The 21,449-nt window shown below is 37.2% G+C and overlaps 1 protein-coding gene across 4 annotated transcripts in view; it reads right to left on the reverse strand.

The window, feature by feature from the left end:
* Positions 1 to 2,209: 2,209 nt before the first annotated feature.
* The window catches only part of PRUNE2 (prune homolog 2 with BCH domain), a 102,842-nt gene continuing 83,602 nt past the window's right edge, over positions 2,210 to 21,449 (reverse strand). For 2 of the 4 annotated variants that reach the window (XM_070742697.1, XM_070742698.1), the window contains 9 exons: positions 20,097 to 20,273; positions 16,169 to 16,271; positions 14,818 to 14,949; positions 13,392 to 13,478; positions 13,111 to 13,209; positions 11,043 to 11,078; positions 10,560 to 10,592; positions 8,578 to 8,625; positions 2,210 to 6,351 (listed from right to left, as the gene is read on the reverse strand). In XM_070742697.1, coding sequence (XP_070598798.1) covers positions 6,324 to 6,351; positions 8,578 to 8,625; positions 10,560 to 10,592; positions 11,043 to 11,078; positions 13,111 to 13,209; positions 13,392 to 13,478; positions 14,818 to 14,949; positions 16,169 to 16,271; positions 20,097 to 20,273 — 743 coding nt within the window. In that variant the 3' untranslated portion in view covers positions 2,210 to 6,323. Of the gene's footprint in view, positions 6,352 to 8,577; positions 8,626 to 10,559; positions 10,593 to 11,042; positions 11,079 to 13,106; positions 13,210 to 13,391; positions 13,479 to 14,817; positions 14,950 to 16,168; positions 16,272 to 20,096; positions 20,274 to 21,449 lie in introns of those variants that run through there. The other 2 variants (XM_070742699.1, XM_070742700.1) reach the window with 2 other exon arrangements.

A 21,449-nucleotide genomic window follows, 5' to 3' on the forward strand; every position in this document is an offset into this window, starting at 1 on the left:
AAATTCAAGATTCCAGCAACTGATGTTGATAACTATGAACTGTAAGTTAAACTTCTGATCAACATGTAAGAGCAGAGAAAAATGTTCCTTCCTATTAATTAATCTCAAAGCCAGAAGATAACATAAAATTAAAAACTAATATTCTACTAAAACTGGTTAGATAAAAAGCACAATGCTATGCTAATTGTGGCTTAGGAAAACAGTTTTTCTATATACAGTGTTCCCTCGATTTTCTCGGGTTCGAACTTCGCGGAACGTCTATACCACGGTTTTTCAAAAATATTAATTAAAAAATACTTTGCGGGTTTTTTCCCCTATACCACAGTTTTTCCCGCCCGATGACATCATATGTCATTGCCAAACTTTCGTCTGCCTTTAAAAAACATTTTTTTTAATAAACTTTAATAAATAAACATGGTGAGTAATAATCTAAATGGTTGATAAGGGAATGGGAAATTGTAATTTAGGGGTTTAAAGTGTTAAGGGAAGGCTTGGGATACTGTTCACAGCCAAAAATAGTGTATTTACTTCCGCATCTGTACATCGCGGAAATTCGACTTTCGCGGGCAGTCTTGGAACGCATCCCCCGTGAAAATCGAGGGAACACTGTAGAGGTAGGCCTCAACTTTCAACCATAATTAAGTCTGCAATTACAAATTCAATCTTGCATAATTAAGTCTACAATTTCAATCATACATTGTGAGAGTTGTAAAGTAGACCCTAATGTAAGCACATCCAATTTTATTACCTTTTTTGTGATGGCCTATAACCAAACCCATTTTTCATTATGGGTCATTTTTTGCTAGAAATGGGAAATTACTACCAGTTCTTGGGGGGTGAGAGTTGTAAATTATAGTCATGTGACTTCAGGATATTGTAAATGGTCGTAAATAAAAGCTAGTGGCCAGGTGCCCAAACTGAGACCACTTGGCCATGGGGGAGGGCTTAGATGGGGTGTTGGTCTGAGCTCCAAACTTGGCAATTTGGTTGCAAACATTTTGTCGCCATTCAATTGAATTGAATTGACAACGCACTGACAATGTCTTCTCGAATAATTATGAAACATATCAAAACAAAACTGCCAAGTTCAGAGCTCAGACCATCAGTTCCACCACCAACTCGAGCTACATATATTCAAATACATTTCAAGGTCTTAGATGTCAAAGCTTCAAGCTTTTAAATCCCGTTTTAGGGGTCTGTTGTAACTTTTAAAAGCCACTAATGGCTGTTTGAAGTTAACGATTATTGGGAAATTCGATAAATATGGCCTCTTTAAATTTTTATACAGAGCATCTCTCAAAAATAATTAGCAATATGAATATAAGAATTGAACACAGATTGCATTCCCAGACCCATTTGTTCAACGGTATTATAGCAGACAACAAAATGCAGCTGATTTTATACTCTAAAATAGATATTTATTTATTTATTTATTTATTTATTTATTTATTTATTTATTTATTTATTTATTTATTTATTATTTGGATTTGTATGCCGCCCCTCTCCGAAGACTCGGGGCGGCTCACAAGTGCAACAAATCATAAATAATCCAATTAATTAAAATATTTAAAGATTTAAAAAACCCCATATACTAACAAACACACACACAAGCATACCATGTATAAATTAAACATGCCCAGGGGGAGATGTTTCAATTCCCCCATGCCTGACGGCAAAGGTGGGTTTTAAGGGGTTTACGGAAGGCAGGAAGAGTAGGGGCAGTTCTAATCTCCGGGGGGAGTTGGTTCCAGAGAGCCGGTGCCGCCACAGAGAAGGCTCTTTCCCTGGGGCCCGCCAACCGACATTGTTTAGTTGACGGGACCCGGAGAAGGCCCACTCTGTGGGACCTAATCGGTCGCTGGGATTCGTGCAGGAATATTCAATTAATCTAAATATATAAACCCAGATGAGAGCTCAAAATCGATACAAAAGCACATATACTCTTAGGCTGATTTACTTGAAGATACATCAAAACCTGTATAATCCTCTTTGTGTACAACACTGCTTCTTTTATTCAAACCAATGCAAGCCGGCCATTTCCACAGATTCACTGTAGACTCAGGAGATGGTAAAACGAGAAGAGTAAACAATATCTATTCATAAGTGGTAGTGAAGGGAATCTTACCCTGTCATCATCCTCCCACATGAGGATGTTTAAAGAACACCATCAGTTCTGAATTTAAAAAAGAGTTGAGAAACAATGCAAAGTTGATTATAAACTTTATAAAGGCATGTTGATTTGTATGATAATTGCAGTTTTCCAAATAGTCTGAGGAGGACTCAAGTAGCCCACGGGGGATGCATTTTGGCTCCAATGATAATTGAATTTCTAATTACAGGACTGTTTTTGCTTATGCACTATTAATATAGTGTGTAACATGATATATTGTTCAGGGACAGTTCTCATGGCAATACACCCCACCCTTCAAAATGCTTGCTTCTTAGTACAAACATTTCACAAATATTTGTACAGGAATAACTGGCTTTGCAATAACATCTATGTAACTGACCCTCGCAGGGATAGGCAAAGTTGGCTCTTCTATGACTTGTGGACTTCAACTCCCAGAATTCCTGAGCCAATCATGCTCGCTCAGGAATTCTGGGAGTTGAAGTCCCCATGTCATAGAAGAGCCAACTTTGCCTTCCCCGGTTCTGGGTGGTAGCATTTAAACATCTATCAGGGATCTACATTGAGGATTTAAATCAGGAGTGATAATTAAGATACAAATCTTAATATTTGAAAGGTAACTTAAATATTGTTAACTTTCACTTACTACTAAAACGATAAGGATTAGGCTTTCTGGTGACCAAGGTGTAAACAACTCAATGCTTAATAACTCAGCCACTAAAATCTGAAAGCCACTCCAGCCAATTGATGGCTGCTGCTCACTTTATAGCCTTGGTTGCACACAAAACGTTGTTTTGAAATTCAAACTTAGCTTAAGCAACAACATAAACACAAAAATGAAAATAAATAAATACGGTGCTACATCAAAATTAGAAGGGAATGTTTAAGAAAACAAACTTTTGAAAACTTCAGTTCAATCCAAGGGTTAAAATACTAAACAGAAATTAGAAACAAGTGAGAAACAAAGACATCCTAAATTGAATAGGATGCTATTCCCAAGAGTTGGTAACATGATTTGTGTAGTAACCTAGAAATCCGAAGGGGTGGCAAGAGGCAGCAAGTGATGAGATGCATGCCATGATGGTTTTGTGCAAATTATTATTATTTTATTCTTTTTATTTATATAAGTGTCTACATCATCCTATTTTCCAAGGACATGGGATGACTTAAAGTACAGAGTCATATAAATATAGCAATCACTAATTGTACAATCTTGGTAATACCTTTCATCCACATATAAATTATGTTTTTGTATCTTTTTTTCCTCTTCTCCTTGCTTGCTTTTTCTTTTAAAAAATAATAAATAAGAATTTAAGAATACAGAACAGAAAACAAGACAATCATGTGCTTGCATTATGATGTGATTCATAACATAATTACATTTTTTGTAAGATGACATTATGGTGCATGTGTCATCATTATGATAGCACTGTGGTTTAAACCAATGCCTTTCCCAAGGAATACAATTTTAACATTCTAGTGTTATTTTAAAGTCTAAAGATTCGGTTAAAAGATCTAAATTTATATTTTAGAAACAATAACCTGCTCTGTGAGATAGGTATCCTCCAAATTTGATAAAGTTTGATATAAATAATATAACAAGACCTGAATGATATTCAGAGTAACTATGCGGGACATGATTACAAGCACAAAACATGAGGTAAAGACAAGACAGATTATTTAAATTAAGGAATTAATTAGCTAATTTATATATTTGTTAAAATCTCATAAATGTCAAAATAAAATTATTTTCTATTCCATGGATGGCAAAATAAAATTCTAAAATAAAATTTCCTTTATTAAAATGGAGGCAAGCCTCCCCCCCCCCTCCAACATTCATGGTTATATGCTGGCTTTCTGCCTTCTTTATGATGTAACCTATATGTTTTATAATTTTCCCAGGAGACAAACCAGATATTCTGAATGGTATATCAATGGAGAACACTGCAAACATAGGTGCTCCAGGTCACTTCTATTCAGCATGACTATTAAAGATTAATAATGACCTTAGATGCCATTGTATATATCTAAATCTATGGAAAGCTATATTGCTACAACAAGATGATAGCACTGCATGGTTTTTAAGCTTATTATAATAAATTCTTATGAACGAGTTATGCCTGTTATTACTGCAAAGTTTATTAAACAAATATGCTTATTAAATAACTTAATATAATGCTATTAATTCCTAACAATATACTCCAGTCCATCCAATGATTCCTCGGTCACCATGCTTTGAAATTAACAAGCATTTTCCAAAATATAGGAATGCTATTCTATGATTGTATGATGCAATAATTAGCAGTAAATGTTGATTTGATACTATGATAGCTGTGGATATTAGCATAGGAATCAAAATATTTTTAACTTTATATTGTGCCAATGTTTCAGAATTTTATCCCATCATTTTATCAAATGTTTTAGCTTTACTGAATTCATGTATTGGATTTTATTTCTACCATATATGTTCTCAAATATAGTTATCCCTCTCCCCACATATATTAGGCCGTGAGAGAACTTATTTAACTTTTAGGATTTTTTTTTCACAATTGAAAAAAAATTCCAATTGTGAAAAAAAAATACATAATTAAGGGTTTTTTTTAAAAAAAAAAATAGAAATGGTCCCAATCTGCAATTTAAACAGTGAAAAAAAGCGCAAAAATTTCAGGGGCCAAAACAGTTAACAGTGCCAAATCAACATCTGTGAAGGCTCTGAATCACATTAGGATCTCACTTAAAAACTTTCCCTTTTTTTCAATAAATACTCTACTGTATTTATATTTTAACAAGAGCCAAGAAATAACTAATCTTGGGGCACTTTCATAACAAGCAACCTTTTTTCACTTTACAATCTCTCATAACCAAGTTTGAAGCCAAATTTTCAATTATCTTCATTTCTGCCAGCTTCAAAATACTGAGAATAGGCAGGCCACTAGAAGCCAGTTATTATTATTATTATTATTTGCATATCTAGCCATTTATCCCTTCCAAAAAAGTTGCTACAGGTAGAAATTACCATAACTTTTTTCTATTTTAAAAATATATTCTCCTGGTGACCTTTGAACGATAGCATGGTGGCATTTTCAACAGGATGCTTTTTCCAGTAGTTTCAACCATCACTGCAGGCTGAACTATAACTTTTTTTGGCAGAGCGGGGAGAGAAATGAGATTAGAAACCGGAAGAGGCAAAAGTTCAATGAGTTCACTTTTTTCTCAACAGAAAACACAAAGCCAGCAGGGTTTTCTATTACTGTTGTTATTTTACAGGGAGTATGAAACTGACCAGAAGAATTAGAACTGCCCGACTTACTAATACATTTACCTACATTTTTTTCCTAACTTAATTATGGGAAAGCAGTCACTGACCAAGAGGTCACCTGCTTTAGAGAAGCAAGGTGCAACAAGACCAAAGCCAGAAGAAAAAGAGACCCAAGCTGTGCAAAACATGAGTTTGTCTTTGCCCTGGTTTCAGGAAAATCACAGTCCATAAAATATTGACTCATATCTTAAAAGGAGAACCAATGGTGTGTGAAGATGGGATCCTGTATCTTTCCTTATGAGAATGTGATACGCAACCCAGAGCTCCTTGGAAATGCTCTAAGATCCCAGCTTATGTAAGACTACAGCATACACTAGGTGGCAGCACCATGTTAGTTCTCTTTCTTGCAGCCATCTGATTGTTTTCTATGGAGATAGATTCAGGAAGGAAGGAGGGAGGGAGGGAGGATGGATCAGCATTGCTGCATGGAAGCTAAAATCTGTAGCCAATAATACATAAATATGTAGAAGACAAAAAAGACTGAACCACACAATAAAATCATAGGTGAGGCACATTAATGGCAAAATAATTTGGAATTTAAAAATGCAGAATTTTCCTTATTGTAAATCTACTCCTGATATAATATTACACAGTCATTACCCGCACTTCTGCTACTATTCTGTCAGTAGCAGAGCCACCTCCAAAATAATTTGGAATTTTAAATTTAAATTTCAGAATGCTCCGAATAATACTAAGTGATCAGAGAACAAAGGTTAAATCTACCAGGAGTCTTTCTTGCACAGACAGGCTTTAGGAAAATAAAAGATTTGTGCACAAGAAGATCCTAGTGTTCCGATAAGAAGCCAAAACTATCCCATCTTCACGACTCAGGCACATCAAACAGAGGGATGTTTTCTTCTCCAATTTCCATGGAAGTTAAGAACTTTTCAGGGTCATGTTGATGCTTTAGAAAAAGAAAAGGAAGAGTCAGTACAATGGATTGTTATTACATACGTATCCAGGACTTCCTCTAAAGAGCAAAGGGCAGAATACACATATATCTAGCCCTAGTAATATCCTATCTGGTTAATATCCTATTTGGCCCAGGCATTACATATGATAAAATCTGAACCAACTCAAATACCATTTGAAAAAGACAAAAATTTATTTATTTATTTATTACTTAGATTTGTATGCCGCCCCTCTCCGAAGAAGAGTATGCCGTGGAAGCCTCGGGGCTCTCTGAGTTTGGTTGTTTGCTTATGGACAATTCATTACCTGACTTTTGCTTCCTGTTTATATTTTATTTATTAATCAGATTTCTATGCTGCCCTTCTCCTGGGACTCAGTGCGGCTCAGAGTATTATTATTATTATTATTTATTATTATTATTTATTGGATTTGTATGCCGCCCCTCTCCGCAGACTCGTAGCAGCTAACAACAGCAGTAAAACAGAACAGTAATATACAACAGCTTGTTCTGCCAGCATTGGTAGAGGCATACTTTTGTCCTTGGTAGTTCCTTGATTAGGGTATTATTCTCTGCTTTATTCTTTGTCTGGTGCTTATTTGGGGTGTTGACTGTCAGAGAGAATGAACCTCGGTCATTTTGTTAGCACTTTTTGTCTCTTTGGTATGTAAATGTACTTTATCTCTATGTCTATTGATGATGGCATTTACAAAAGACTCAACCCCATACACAGACAGAAAGACCAAAACCCACATTCACTAATGATAATGTTACCTAATCAGCTGATGAAACGTGTAAGAAAACAAAAGGGCTCAGAGAATCAAGAACTCACTGTTTAACCCTGAGCTACATATATCATCTTCTATTCTTCCTGTATGGTCAACAAGATTGTATCTCAGCCAGTTCTGGAGGACCTGCTAGCCAGAGTCTAATTCAAACAGTACCAAGTGATCATTTTTCAATAGATGCCTGAAAAATCCTTACAGGAAATATTTCCCAGGGTCCACTTTACCTCTGCTCTAAGCACACCTAGGAACTATCAATTAAACTTGAGAAGCTTATAGTTTGTAATTTTAACAAGAATCCCATCACTTTATCCTCCATAAAAGCTGGCTATATGGTCAGTCCAACATATCCTGAGAATCTTCTTGTTCCTGAAATATTAAATCTTCTGAAACTTAAGTGTTCATTTGTAACACAATTCTCCATTTACATTACATGATACGGAGACATGGAATGATGCACTGTAGAGCAAACATTCACAGAAAAGCTTTCTTCCTCTAGTAATAGTTACCAGTATTGCACTTTTTTATTAATGGATTAGTCCAAAGTATAATGCCATGCAATACGGTAACTGATAAAAATTATTACCAATAATAGTCAACACATTTTGATCCTCTTCTATTTTAAAGTCCCATTTTCATTTCATTAAAAGAAAAAAATAACTTTGTCAAAAATTAAAATATTATCATTATAGATTAGAATGATATTTTATAATTAATATAATATAATATAATAACTCTTTTAAGGTTCTATAATTTACAGGCCTAATTAAGTTATTAATAATCGTATAGTCATAATTAACTTTCATGACCAACCAACTCTGGACATGACCCTTAATACCTCTTAGTACCTCTTTACAAAATTGAACTGAATACACATTTTAGCATTAGAACAGAGCGGGGGTGAAATGCTCCCAGTTCATTTAAAACCTGCCTTGCTTAGTAATGGGATCTCATAGTCATGGTCCTAAGTTGAGGACTAGCTTGTACTATTCAAACCACAAAGGCAGATGAAAATGCAACTCTGTGAAAGATTTTACAGAGAATATAAAACGGTGACAGGGCAAACAAAAAAAGAAAGTTGGGTAGACTCCAGAAAGATATAGTTTAAAAAAGGTTGTTCCAGTAAAGCAAAGTTGCAAATTATATCTATTGTCTTAAATTACTAATTAAATAAGATGAAAATATTAACATATACTATTAATAGGGTTATGTCATGTGTTACTTATATAATAAAACTGGTAGCAATTTTTACCTGACTATTTTTGTCAAAAATTTAACTTTTATCTAAACTTTTTATCTGCTGGTCTAAATGGCCCATGTAAGTATTTGGATCTCAAAGGAGACTACCTGGAGTTTACCCAATTCTTCAATGTATCTTGCATAATGTTATTATGAATAACACGCATAGATAATGGCTTGTTTATGAAATTCTTACTCCTGTTGGATTGACGTTGTTTCAGGCTCATTTGAAAGACAGCTTGCTCTGAAGGCATGGGAAAATGAAAAATAATAAATACATTCTTGTTACTTATAAATGCATATTTACTTTAAAAACAATACAAAGACATTTCACAAGCAAATATTATCTTATATATATTATGATGTCTTAATAATATATCAATATTATCAATGCTAATTAAGGAATGTCTCCTCAACACAAAATTTTTAAGTTATAGAGTGCTATGAGACTTTTTTTTTTTGCTGTTCACAACAGCATACTAATTGGAATATTGGAATCAATTACTGCAAGAAGTTTCAGAAATAATGCATTTTAAGAATTTATAGTTGAAATGCTACGCCTAAGAAAATGACCTTAGATAATCCTCAAGGTACATACAGAGACTACTTGCCTTAGATAGGATGAAGCTATAAGACAGTCATATGAATACAGTTTCATCCTTAATACTGGCTGGAAAATGTATGATACAAAAATATGTGTACAAACCGTATTTTCTATAATTTAGTGAGCTGTTGCACTGATATCCCCCATTATTACAAAGCATAGCATTGGATATATGCTACAAGGCACAAAGCTTTAACCAGAGCAGTATGAGATTTTGATAGTCATGGCAACTGCTTTGAACAGCTTTGTTGATGCAATATATCAAAATCTTGCTTGTGGTCATTATCAAATGTGCTAGGATTGCAAGCAGATAGGCAGCTTACTAAAATTACTTTTGGGCATCTTTCAAAATAGATGCATCTTCACAACAGTATATTGGAGTTCAACTTCACAGCAGCAGCATATTCAAGCTTTCTGGAATGGCTACTTCGATCCATAAAGTTACCATTATAATCACATAATGAAGTAATAACGTACACATTTTTCAACGTGCTATAAAGCTCATGCAGTTGACAATTGCCAGTCTAGCAAAAGATTATTTAGGCTTGCAGTGACTCGGTAGTGATTTTTTTCTGTCAGTCAACCCCTCATTTTAATAAATTTAATTCAGTACAATTTAGTGGATGCAATGAACAAAATCAGGACTTTTGACAAGAAGAAACTTTGTCCCAAGTAATAGACGAACACTGTTATGAATGACAATTGTACATTTTGAATAGTATGTTTTTTTGCATTCTGGAGGCTTCAGGGAAGCTTTGCTGAATAAGCCATTGCCAGCTGATCAACACGAATACCTATCCAAGAAAATGTGCCTTATGTGAACCAATGTCCCTGATGACTGCCAAAGAAGGGGTGTCACGCTGTGTATTGCCAGCCCCAGAGACATTCAGAGACATTCAGTAATTAAATAGTTAACTCTGTGTATGTTAATCTAGCTCCACCCACTATGATGTAAATCCTGTCTAGATAGCCAGCATCACTTCCCTTCTTCCATCTTTCCTCTAACTCTCTAGCAATGTAGACGTACAGTAAGAGCCTGGGACCAGGCAAAGCTGATTTATTGTTTTTTATTAATAAAAGTAACTTCGTTTTGAAGCCGTTTCTGTAACTTTATCCGTCGACTCCAGATTTGATTCATTGCAGCTCACGCGGGCTGTGATTTATCTCCTATAATCTGACATCCCCAAGGCCAAAAATCATCTGGCCAGTGCATGCATGTGTGCTGGAACTGACTTCGGGCAACTTCGCATGCCCTCTGATGAGGCTTCCCCATCCCTGTCTTAGGGATTACCAATTGTGCACCATGTCTTAAAAATAATATTTTATATAGCAGTTATAATTAAACGAACTAGGATGCTGCTTAAATACAATTTCCAGGATCCCCCAGGCTACTCTGCAGAAGTGCCACTGAGAATAGTGAATACTACTCCCACATATTATGTAGCAGTAATATTCACTATTCTTAATGACACTACTGTGTAGTCCTGTATAGGATTAACATGAATTTTCTTAATGGTTAAATCCTTTTTAAGAATGAAAAAGGAATATAGTTTATTATCAGAATTCTGTCTTACTTTGCTGAGGCCTCCCTGAGCTCTTCATCCAGTCTGCATGAGTAAAGGTTATTGGTGAAGGAGGAGAAGCAAGCAGAACATAAAATAGAAGCAGGGAAAAGCAGAATGTCAATCAAGCAAGGAACGTGCTTTTGAAATTATGCACCAACAAAATATTTTTTTCTAACATGTTAACTGATTTTGATTTTATTGCTTTATAGGTGGGGTGGGTGGGTGTGTAGTCCATGTGTAGGAAGGTCTTGTAAAACTAGCAGGAGTTTGCAGCATGCATGCTGTGCAAAGCTGATAAAGTGATTGAAATTAAATCCGGAACAGGGCAAATTAAGGAAATTTATAACTGATCTCAATAGTTTATGCATGACATTCATTAAAGAGAGCGATGGGATCTTTTTAAATGTCAGCTGCTGAAATCCTCCACTGCCTCAGATATGTTCAGTCATTTTAAAAACATCAGCACAGGCTGCAGCAGAGCAAGGGTTTTACCTTACTCTTCTCTGAATGGATTGCTCTTCATCATACCTTTCAAGATAAAAGTGGGTAAAGGACAAACATATACAAGGTCAAATAATATGCAGACATATTTGTGCCAAATGTATCGCCTTCACATTACAACTATTCCCAATGTCAAGTTGAAGCATAGAGTCAGCATCAAGGCTCTTGTACAGTGGTACCTCTTCTTATGAAGTTAATTCGTTCCGTGACCAGGTTCGTAAGTAGAAAAGTTCGTAAGAAGCAGCAATTTTCCCCATAGGAATCAATGTAAAAGCAAATAATGTGTGCAACCCCATCCCAAAAGTCACCCCTTTTGCCTTGCGCCACTGGGAATCTTCGGAGAGGGGCGGCATACAAATCTAATAAATAATAATAATAATAATAAATAATAATTCCCACCTCCGGACTTCCATTGCCAGCTGAAGCACCCGTTCTTGCATTGCTGGGATTCCGAGCCTCCCCTCGCTGAGAAACCCCACCTCCGGACTTTGTTTGCCAGCCGAAGCACCCGTTCTTGCGTTGCTGGGATTTCCCTGAGCCTCCCCTCGCTGGGATTCAAAGCAGCACTGGCAAAAATGAAGGGAATCCCAGCGAGGGGAGCGTCAGGGAAATCCCAGCAATGCAAGAACGGGCGTTTTGGCTGGCAAAAGAAGTCCGGAGGCAGGGTTTCCCAGCGAGGGGAGGCTCAGGGGAATCTCAGCAACGCAAGAATGGGCGCTTCAGTTGGCAACGGAAATCCAGAGGTGGGAATTCCCAGTGAGGGGAGGCTCAGGGGAATCCCAGCGCTTCAGCTGGCAACGGAAGTCTAGAGGCGGGGTATCCCAGAGGCAGCGGCTCGGGTTTGTAAGTTGAAAATAGTTTGGAAGACGAGGCAAAAAAATCTTAAAACACCGGGTTGGTATCTCGAAAACTTCGTTAGTAGAGGCGTTCATAAGAAGAGGTACCACTGTATATGCATCTTGTGTCAATGCAAATTTAAACTACAATGTCTATTTCATTATGCATAGTATGATCCTTTGGACCTTATTCAATGGGCTCCAGACTCACTTTGATATTAGTGGGTTGGCATGTTCACACTGAGAACTACAATGCACACTGGAAGAACTGGTAACACCATCAAATGTTCTGGATTTTTCCCGCTCTTGGCACTGTCCAGCTACATTGCACTAATATCCTATCACCCTTAGCAATTCTTGAAAGTTTTGGACAGGAGAATAATTTATAAAGCATACAGTCCCCAAATCAGAAAGTGTTATGCTTCCCCAAAGCATCAGTGCTCAGAACATGAACACTTTTGAGAATGTCATCTTCACTTTCTGTGAACAAAATATATTCCCATTCTACAATATCTCATGCAATTCTCAAAAATATTTTGAAAACTATTGATTTTTTTATTCCAAACAGATGGTATGAATAAATTAGTGAGGCAACAACACATTGGAATAGATTGTTGGATCTGTCACAGAATCATAGAGTTGACAGATACCAAAGAAGCCACCAAATGCTACTTCGTTGCAGGATCTATGACAGCATCCTGATAAACAACTAGCCAGCCTCTGTTTTGGAGACTTCCAGTAAAAGGTGGTAGGTGTGGCAATCTGTTCCCTGGTTAACAACTGATGCTGTCATGAGTTTCTCCCAACTTCTAGCCTGAATTTTCTTCCTTATACTGTAGTTTTAACTAATTGGCTCCGCCACTTCTCTTTGAGGTAATTGAGAAGGAGATCACTGATTCAACCTTCAAGTATTTGAAGAATGCTTTATTAGCTTCCTTCAATCACCTCTTCTATAGGTTAAATTTATTCTGCTTTCTTAATCATTCCTTCTTTGCTTTCTTGGCTTGGCTTATATAACAACTTAAATTGTGTTTTTAAATTTTAATTAAGTAAATAAGATAAACAATTATTTCCAGCGCTGTTCAGTTTTAATCACAATGTTGAGTTACTTTGTAAATATTATATATTATTTAGATAAAATTAACCTTTCTTAAAAATAGCAATCCTTTCTTTTTCTAGTAGTAAATTATCTCCTTATTATTCTCCAAATGCTCTTCACTTACTTGACAATACTTTCTGGGACATTTACATATTCCATTGGAATTAGTTCATTAAGCTCTGCCAAAGTGTTGATGTACTGTATCTTATTACTGAATTTTGAACTGAAAGACAAAAAGCACAGTTATTCATCGTGAAATTAAACAAATATATTTATCATTTCAAAGAGCCATATCAGCTGAATCAGAAGCTGATTCTTTCCCCAACTCTTATCTCACAATCAAAGCAGTTCCTGATCATGTAAAAACTCAGCATTTTAGAAAGTCCAAAAGTGATAACGTCTGACCTTATAAATGGCCGTGTGACAGCTAGAATTGTCCTTATAAACCAAGAAGGGTGAACTATGATGAATGATTTCAAATTCTTCCTTAATCTGCGTTTAAAAAGAAAGATTACAGATTAACAGAGTTGGAAAGGGCTTGTAGGTCATCTAGTCCAACCCCCCAACCAAGCAGGAGATCCTACAACATTTCTGACTGTTGGCAGTTCAGTCTCTTCTTGAAAGCTTCCATTGATGAAGTTCCCACAACTTCTGAAGGCAAGCTTTTCCATTGGTTGACTGCTCTATCAGAAAAGTTCTTCTTATTTCCATCCATTATTCCTTGTCTAACCTTCAAGAGTTTTAGAAAATAGCTTGTCCCCCTCCTCTCGGTGGTAGCCCCTCAAACATTGGAACACTGCTATCATGCCTCCCCTGGTCCTTCTTTTCCTTAAACTAGCCATGCCCAGTTCCTGCAACCGTTCATCATATGTTTTAGCCTCCAGTCCCCTAATCATCTTGGTTGCTCTTCTCTGCACTCCTTCTACAGTCTCAACATTTTTTTTACAGTGTAGTGACCAAAACTTAGTATTCTAAGAGCGGTCTTACTAAGGCTTTACAGAATGGTATTAATATCTCCCTTGAGCTTGATTGTATCCATCTGTTAATGCAAGTTAGGATTGCACTGGCTTTTTTGGCTGCCAACGCACACTATTGGTTCATAATTATCCGCTAAGACTCCAAGATCCCTTTCACTGTCACTTTATTAAGTCTGTTTTCCACCCAGTCTATATGTGTACTTTTGATTTTTCTTACCTAAGTGTAATTTCTACATTGAATTTCAATTTGCTAGATAGTACCCAATATTCAAGTTTGTCAAGATCCATCTGGATCTTGAGCCTATCATCTAGGTATAGGGGTAGGCAAAGTTGGCTCTTCTATGACGTGGACTTCAAATTTTATTTTATTTTATTTATTTATTTATTAGATTTGTATGCCGCTCCTTTCCGTAGCTAGCATGATTCCTGAGCTAGCATGATTGGTTCAGGAATTCTGGGAGTTGAAGTCCACAAATCATAGAAGAGCCAACTTTGCCTACCCCAGATCTAGGAGGTTGGCTACTCCTGCCAGCTTAGTATCATCCACACATTTGGTAAGTTTCCCTTATATTCCCTCATCTAAGTTGTTTATCAAGATATTGAAGAGCATTGGGCCTAAAATACTTTAAGTCTTCAGCACTGGTTGAGAAAAATCATAGTCACATGTTCAACAAGTATAGCCACTATCATATACTAATTCACACACTTTGGCATGCATTCTAAAATGTATTCTTAATTTTCAGCGATAATCACACAAGCAACAGCTTGAATTTAAAAAGAATGGGGCAAGAGGATTTAAAATAGTAAACAGACTAAGAAAAATAATAATTAGAAAATATAAGTGATCCACAAACCGCCTGTCAATCATCTGATAGCATCTTTTCATCCATCCGAGTCCCGGCATTCTTCTCCTTGGGGTTGCTCCATTTAAGTAAACAATCATATAGTCTTCAGCAACCATGAGCTCCAAAGTACTTATTACATATCTCAACAAAAAGAAGGAGAAAAAAAAGAAGTGAGGAGAAACAATATTTTCACTAACTTTTTTTTTTTTTTACTTTTAAGAATCTATGCCAGTTTTTTAAGCTTAGGAACTTTAAAATATTAATTTTAAGATAGGTGGACTTCAACTGGCTGGGGAATTCTGGGAGTTGAAGCTCACAAATCTTAAAGTTGTTAAGGCTGAGAAACACTGCTCTATGTTTTAACACTTAAGTAAATACATAATTTCTAGCAACAAAATTGACAGTTGAGAAAGTTCTTTATTAAAAATGTAATTCCACCCATACACTAAGTAACCTACATAGTACAGGTCATACTGTCATTCCTTTGGGTAAGGAACCCATGCAAATTTTACTCTTCATGGCATGATAACTGCAATTTAAGTAAGTGACTACACTCACTCCATTGGCAGAGAATTTAAAAGCACTTCAGGGACACGATTCAAAGCAAGAATATAGTCTAGAAATTGAGACAGAACTCCTAACCTATGTGGTTTTCCCACAATATGAAATGATAGTTTTAAAGGTAGTCCTCAATTTACTACCATTCATTTAGTGACTGTTCAAAGTCACAACAGCACTGAAAAAAGTGACTTATGATCATTTCTCAGACTTATAATTACTGCCACGTTTCCATGGTCACATGATCAAAATCCAGATCACAGCAATTAATATTTCTGACTGTTGCAACGTCCCACCTTTTGCAACCTTCTGACAAGCAAAGTCAAAGGGGAATTCATTTGACAATTGTGTTACTAATTTAACAACTGCAGTGATTCACTTAACCGTTGTCGCAAGAAAGGTTGTAAAATGGGGCAAAAAAGGTTGTAAAATGGGGCAAAATTACTCGACAATTGTGTACCAACATAAATTTTGAGCTCAATTGTAGTAAGCTGAGGACTATCTATATTATGGAATTACATAGGACTTCAGCCATGGAAAGTTAGGAGCAGTTCAAGAAAAACTTCCTTTAAATATCAAACCTCAATTAATTCACTCTTAACGATAGCAAAACAGGAATCACTTCCCTATGGCTTCTTTCCATTGTAGTATATTTTATTTTATTTATAAAAATATTAATTTCTGTTTGCCTTAAAAGAACTAAGCAACAAAGGAACCCATTTCAACTTTACACTTATCTCTTAATGAAAATCATCTATTTCACCACATGAAAAGAGTTTTAGTACAATATTTCCACACTCACAGGAAAAGGTTTTCCATGACATATGTATAATCCACTTGACTGCTATCCGGTAAAAAACACGCAGCAAATACAATGATGGCATTCAAGCCATCACCGTAGTATCCTGTGGAGTCAAAAATATATGTCTCACAAACAGTTCTTAACACAATAGAACTGTCAGGTTTCACAAGCAATTGAAGTTCCCTATAACCAGTTGCATAATTCAGGGCCTGGGGGTATAAGTATCAAATACGCTACAGCAAGTTTGAAAGCAAACCAATTGTATAGCCCCGTGATGGGGAACCTATGGAACGCGTGCCACAAGTGGTACATGCCGCCATATCGGTGGGCATGTGATCTCAGATCCAATGCGTATGCGTGGGCCAACCAGCTGATTTTCAGGCCTTTTGGGCTGACTGAGAGTCAGGAAAGAGCCTGTTTTCAGCCTCCGGGGAGACGGGAAGCCATTTTCACTCTCCCCAGGCTAGAAAGGAGAGGAAAAAGCCAGAAGTTCAACCGGAAGTCAGCAAACAGAATTCTTCCAGAAGTGCAAAGTTATGCACATCGGGGCAAAGAATCCCAATTATACCTACCAACTGATGGGGACCAAACTTTCTGAGATAACCCAAGAAAGGGATCTTGGGGTTTTGGTGGACAGCTCAATGAAGATGTCAACTCAGTGCACAGCAGCAGTAAAAAAGGCAAATTCCATGCTTGGCATGATTAGGAAGGGAATTGAAAATAAGTCGGTAAGTGTTGTATTGGCTCTGTACAAATCGATGGTGAGACCACACTTGGAGTACTGTGTACAGTTCTGGTCACCGCACCTTAAGAAGGATATAACGGAACTAGAAAAGGTGCAAAAAAGGGCAACAAGAATGATCAAGGGAATGGAGCATCTCCCTTATGAAACCAGATTGCAATGCCTTGGTCTCTTCAGCCTTGAAAGACAGCATTTAAGGGGTGACTTGATCGAAGTGTATAAAATCATGCATGGGATAGAAAAGGTGGATAGAGAAAAATTCTTTTCTGTATCACACAATACTAGGACAAGGGGGCACTCCCTAAAGCTCATAGGTAAGAAAGTGAGGACAAATCAAGGGAAATATTTCTTCACCAAGAGGGTCGTTGGTTTATGGAATTCCCTTCCAGAAAACGTCATGACAGCTGTCAGCCTTGATAGCTTCAAGGCAGGATTAGACAGATTCATGGATGCCAAGTGTATTGGTGGTTATTGAAATGGATGTCCATGTGCCGCCTCTATGTTGGTTGAGAAAGGCAGGATTCCCTTGGGTACCATTTGTTGTGGGTCAGGGGAAAGGGAGGGTTTTGCCTTCTCTTTCTGCTCAAGATCCCCATGGACAATTGGTGGGCCACTGTGTGACGCAGAATGCTGGACTCGATGGGCTTTGGCCTAATTCAGCATGGCTCTTTTATGTTCTTATGTTCCAGCCTCTGGAAGGGTGGGGGTGGTGGTGTACCCAGGCTCCTAGAAAGGCTGTGGAGCTTGGGGAGAGCAAAAAGACGGGCTTTCCGGTCCAACTGGAATTTGGCAAATGGGCCATTTTCTGCCTTCAGAGGGCCTACGGGGGGGGGGAGGCTGTTTTCACCCTCCCCAGGCTCCTAGAAAGGCTCTGAAGCCTGGGGAGAGCGAAAAACGGACGTGCCATCACATGCTGGAAGCGGACTGAGCTTATAGAATTATGGACGTGAGCACGCACACGTGTGACACCCCCTCCCCCCCATGCTCCTTCCCTTTTGGTACAAGAACCAAAAAAGGTTCACCATCACTGGTACAGTGGCATATTTGGTAACATTTTAAAGAGAAAAACATCCTGAGAATCTCAATGCAAATAATTCAACAACACTGAACCATAGACAAAGCTAAACCTGAATGTCTCATGACATCCTCCTATTTAATAGGAAAGTGAACACAAGAACAAGGGGGCACAATGTGACGTTAGTTGGTTAGTTAGTTCTGAACAATCAGAAGCAACGTGAGAAAATATTATTTTACTGAAAGAGTAGTAGATGCTTGGAACAAACTACCAGCAGACGTGGTTGGTAAATCCACAGTAACTGAATTTAAACATGCCTGGGATAAACATAGATCCATCCTAAGATAAAATACAGGAAACAGTATAAGGGCAGACTAGATGGACCATGAGGTCTTTTTCTGCCGTCAATTTTCTATGTTTCTATGTTTAGTGTAAAAATTTCCCAGGTGGTTTCTCATTTGGATAATTGATTGCTGCATCTGTTATGAAAGTCCCAGTTCAAAATAATTCTCGAAATTACCAACTCTAATGAGTAGAGTAAATGAAAAAAAAATGGAAAGAACAGGTGCTACTCCTAAAAAGCTAGAACTCATGCAGTTCTGTCATACCTAGAGGGCCCTGCCAGATCCATACACCTGTTGCTTCATTAGGCAAACCACAAGAATTCCCTAAACCTGGATGAAATTATTAGCAGGCTGGCCTAGAGATACTGCTGACAGGAACCATTACTACAGATCCCATCTCTGGCCTAAATTGCAGCAGTTAAGCATTGAAAAAAATAACTTTTCTCTTTCAAGACATGTGTTTTGCTACAAAATAAGTACAGATCCTAGTCTAAGCACATCCATACCTGGTCACCACTATATTGTGACATAGTGGTTTAAATGACATATAGGGAGAAACTTGCAGTGATAGACATCTGTAAACCATACCTTCTAATAGCCTCAGTAAATCTGGCTATGCTTGTGATTGCACATTGTATTAAACATTTTTTTCCAACCATGAATTGTTGAACAAACCACAATGGCTAGATTCACACAACATACAGAGCAATGATAGACAGCTTTTCTAAATGAAGATTATGACTGGTGGGCATTGGATCTGGGCTGGGTTTAATGAAAAACAAATTAGTTAAATAAAATCAATATGCTATTCTCATATTTTAATCATTTCTCTTTTGGAGACAGCTTCTGCAGATTCTGAAGCTGTCCAAGTAGCTTTCAGGGGGCATTTACTGCTATGGGTGCTTACACTCCACCATAGACTATGGCAGTGATGGCGAACCTTTTTTTCTTCGAGTGCTGAAAGAGTGTGTACACGCGCTATCGCACATGTGCGAGTGCCCACACTCATAATTCAATCTTTGGAGAGGGCAAAAACAGCTTTCCCCCCCCCCCCCAGATGCCCTCTGGAGGCTGGAAGTGGCCTGTTTCCCAACTACTGGTGGGCCCAATAGAGCCGTGTTTTGCCCTTCCCAGGCTCCAAAGGCTTCTCTGAAGCCAGGGGAGGGCCCTCCCCCATCCCCCCCCCCCCGGACACTCTCTGGAACCAAAAACGCCTTGCCAGAGCCTCTGTACAAGCCAAAAATCAGCTGGCTGGCACACACATGCACATTGAAGCTGAGCAAGGGTAGCGGCTCATGTGCCAGCAGATATGGCTCCATGTGCTACCTGTGGCACCCGTGCCATAGGTTCGCTATCACTGGATTATGGTATGTAAACCATGGCTGGTTTCACACCACATATTAATTTCAAAGCAAACATTCAATATAATGAAATGTTCCTGTAACACACAGGCCTGGAGTTGTGCCATGAACACTGAATATATTGTGTTTTCATCTCTTATTTTTTTCTTTTTTAAGTTCTCTTTTTGCTTTGAAAGTGTGAATCAGAGAACTGGAAACTGGAGCATATCATACCCAGAATAAAATGATTTAATGACTCATAAACTCACATATTTCACATCAAAAGTATTCCGTTGTAACAGATACATTATAGAGTTTTCAGCAGTGAAGGAATTCATTCAATAATTCACAAATTCAGTTTTATTCAAAGGAAACATATACTAAATGTATGTCCGATGTGCAAGACTATTTACAATTAGGATACTTTCAAATGTTTCCTAATTACTCTACACTAGTATAATTAATAAAACATATATTTTTTCTGTACCTCCGTGAGAAATAACCCTTTTAAAAGGTTCAATTGCTTTCATATCAATCCTCTGCTCCTGGTCTCCAATAACAACAGTTCTCCATAATCTGTTGTCTTCCCGCTCCTCTTCAGCAGTATATTCTGGGATGGATTCAGATTCTTCTTGAGAAGGTTCTTTAACAGCTGGTTGCTCTTCTGAAAGTACAAGAATAGAGGATTTAATGTTCAGCCATTAATATAAGAAAAGCCTGTTTCATCCAGTAACAAAACTGAATTTCTAAGTTTAACTCTGAAATCAACTGTACAATTAATTGCATGACATTTTTCTCAAAAGTTCCATGATTAATTGTTCTTTTCAAATTTTATTAAAGCATATCATTTTCTATGTTGATAGATTTGTGTATGTGTGTTGTTTTCTGATATTTCCCATTCATTTTCTGAATATAAAGTTAACTTATATATGGTGGGAAAATTAATTTCTAATGAGAGACCCAGAATGAGTGGGTGGCGGGGTGAAAGAGAGAGCTGGGGTGGCGCAGCAGGTAGAGTGTTATACCGCAGGCCACTGAAGCTGACTGTAGAGCTGTAGGTCAGCAGTTCAAATTTCATCACTGGCTCAAGGTTGACTCAGCCTTCCATCCTTCCGAGGTGGGTAAAATGAGGACCTGGATTGTAGGGGCAATATGCTGGCTCTGTTAAAAAGTGCTATTGCTAACATGTTGTAAGCCGCCCTGAGTCTAAGGAGAAGGGTGGGATAAAAATTGAATAATAATAATAATTAATAATAATTTATTAGATTTGTATGCCGCCCCTCTCCGAAGACTCGGGGCGGCTCACAACAATAATAAAAACAATATAATAGTGAAACAAATCTAATGTTAAAAGAAAAGCTATATAAAACCCCAGCAATTAAAACCATACAACACATACATACCAAACATAAAACATAAAAGCCTGGGGGACGTGTCTCAGTTCCCCCATGCCTGGCGATATAGGTGGGTCTTGAGTAATGAATGAATGAATGAATGAATGAATGAATGAATGAATGAATGAATGAATGAATGAACGAACAAACAAACAAACAAACAAACAAACAAACAAACAAATAAATAATGCATTGTTAAACCTGACCACATAAAGTAATATTCAGTAGTTCTTCCATTACAATGATAGCAAGATCATAAGCAGTAAACATGGTCTTGAATATTTGTGTTTAACTTTATATTCATAAAATGAATGGGAAATATCAGAAAACAACACACATACACAAATCTACCAACACAGAAAATGATGTGCTACAATAAAATTTGAAAAGAACATTTAATCATGGTATGTGATTTGGTTTATTTGTGGTTCAAGACAATAAATCTG

The sequence above is a fragment of the Erythrolamprus reginae genome, chromosome 2 (genome assembly GCF_031021105.1).
Source record: "Erythrolamprus reginae isolate rEryReg1 chromosome 2, rEryReg1.hap1, whole genome shotgun sequence".
In the NCBI taxonomy this organism is placed as follows: domain Eukaryota; kingdom Metazoa; phylum Chordata; class Lepidosauria; order Squamata; family Dipsadidae; genus Erythrolamprus; species Erythrolamprus reginae.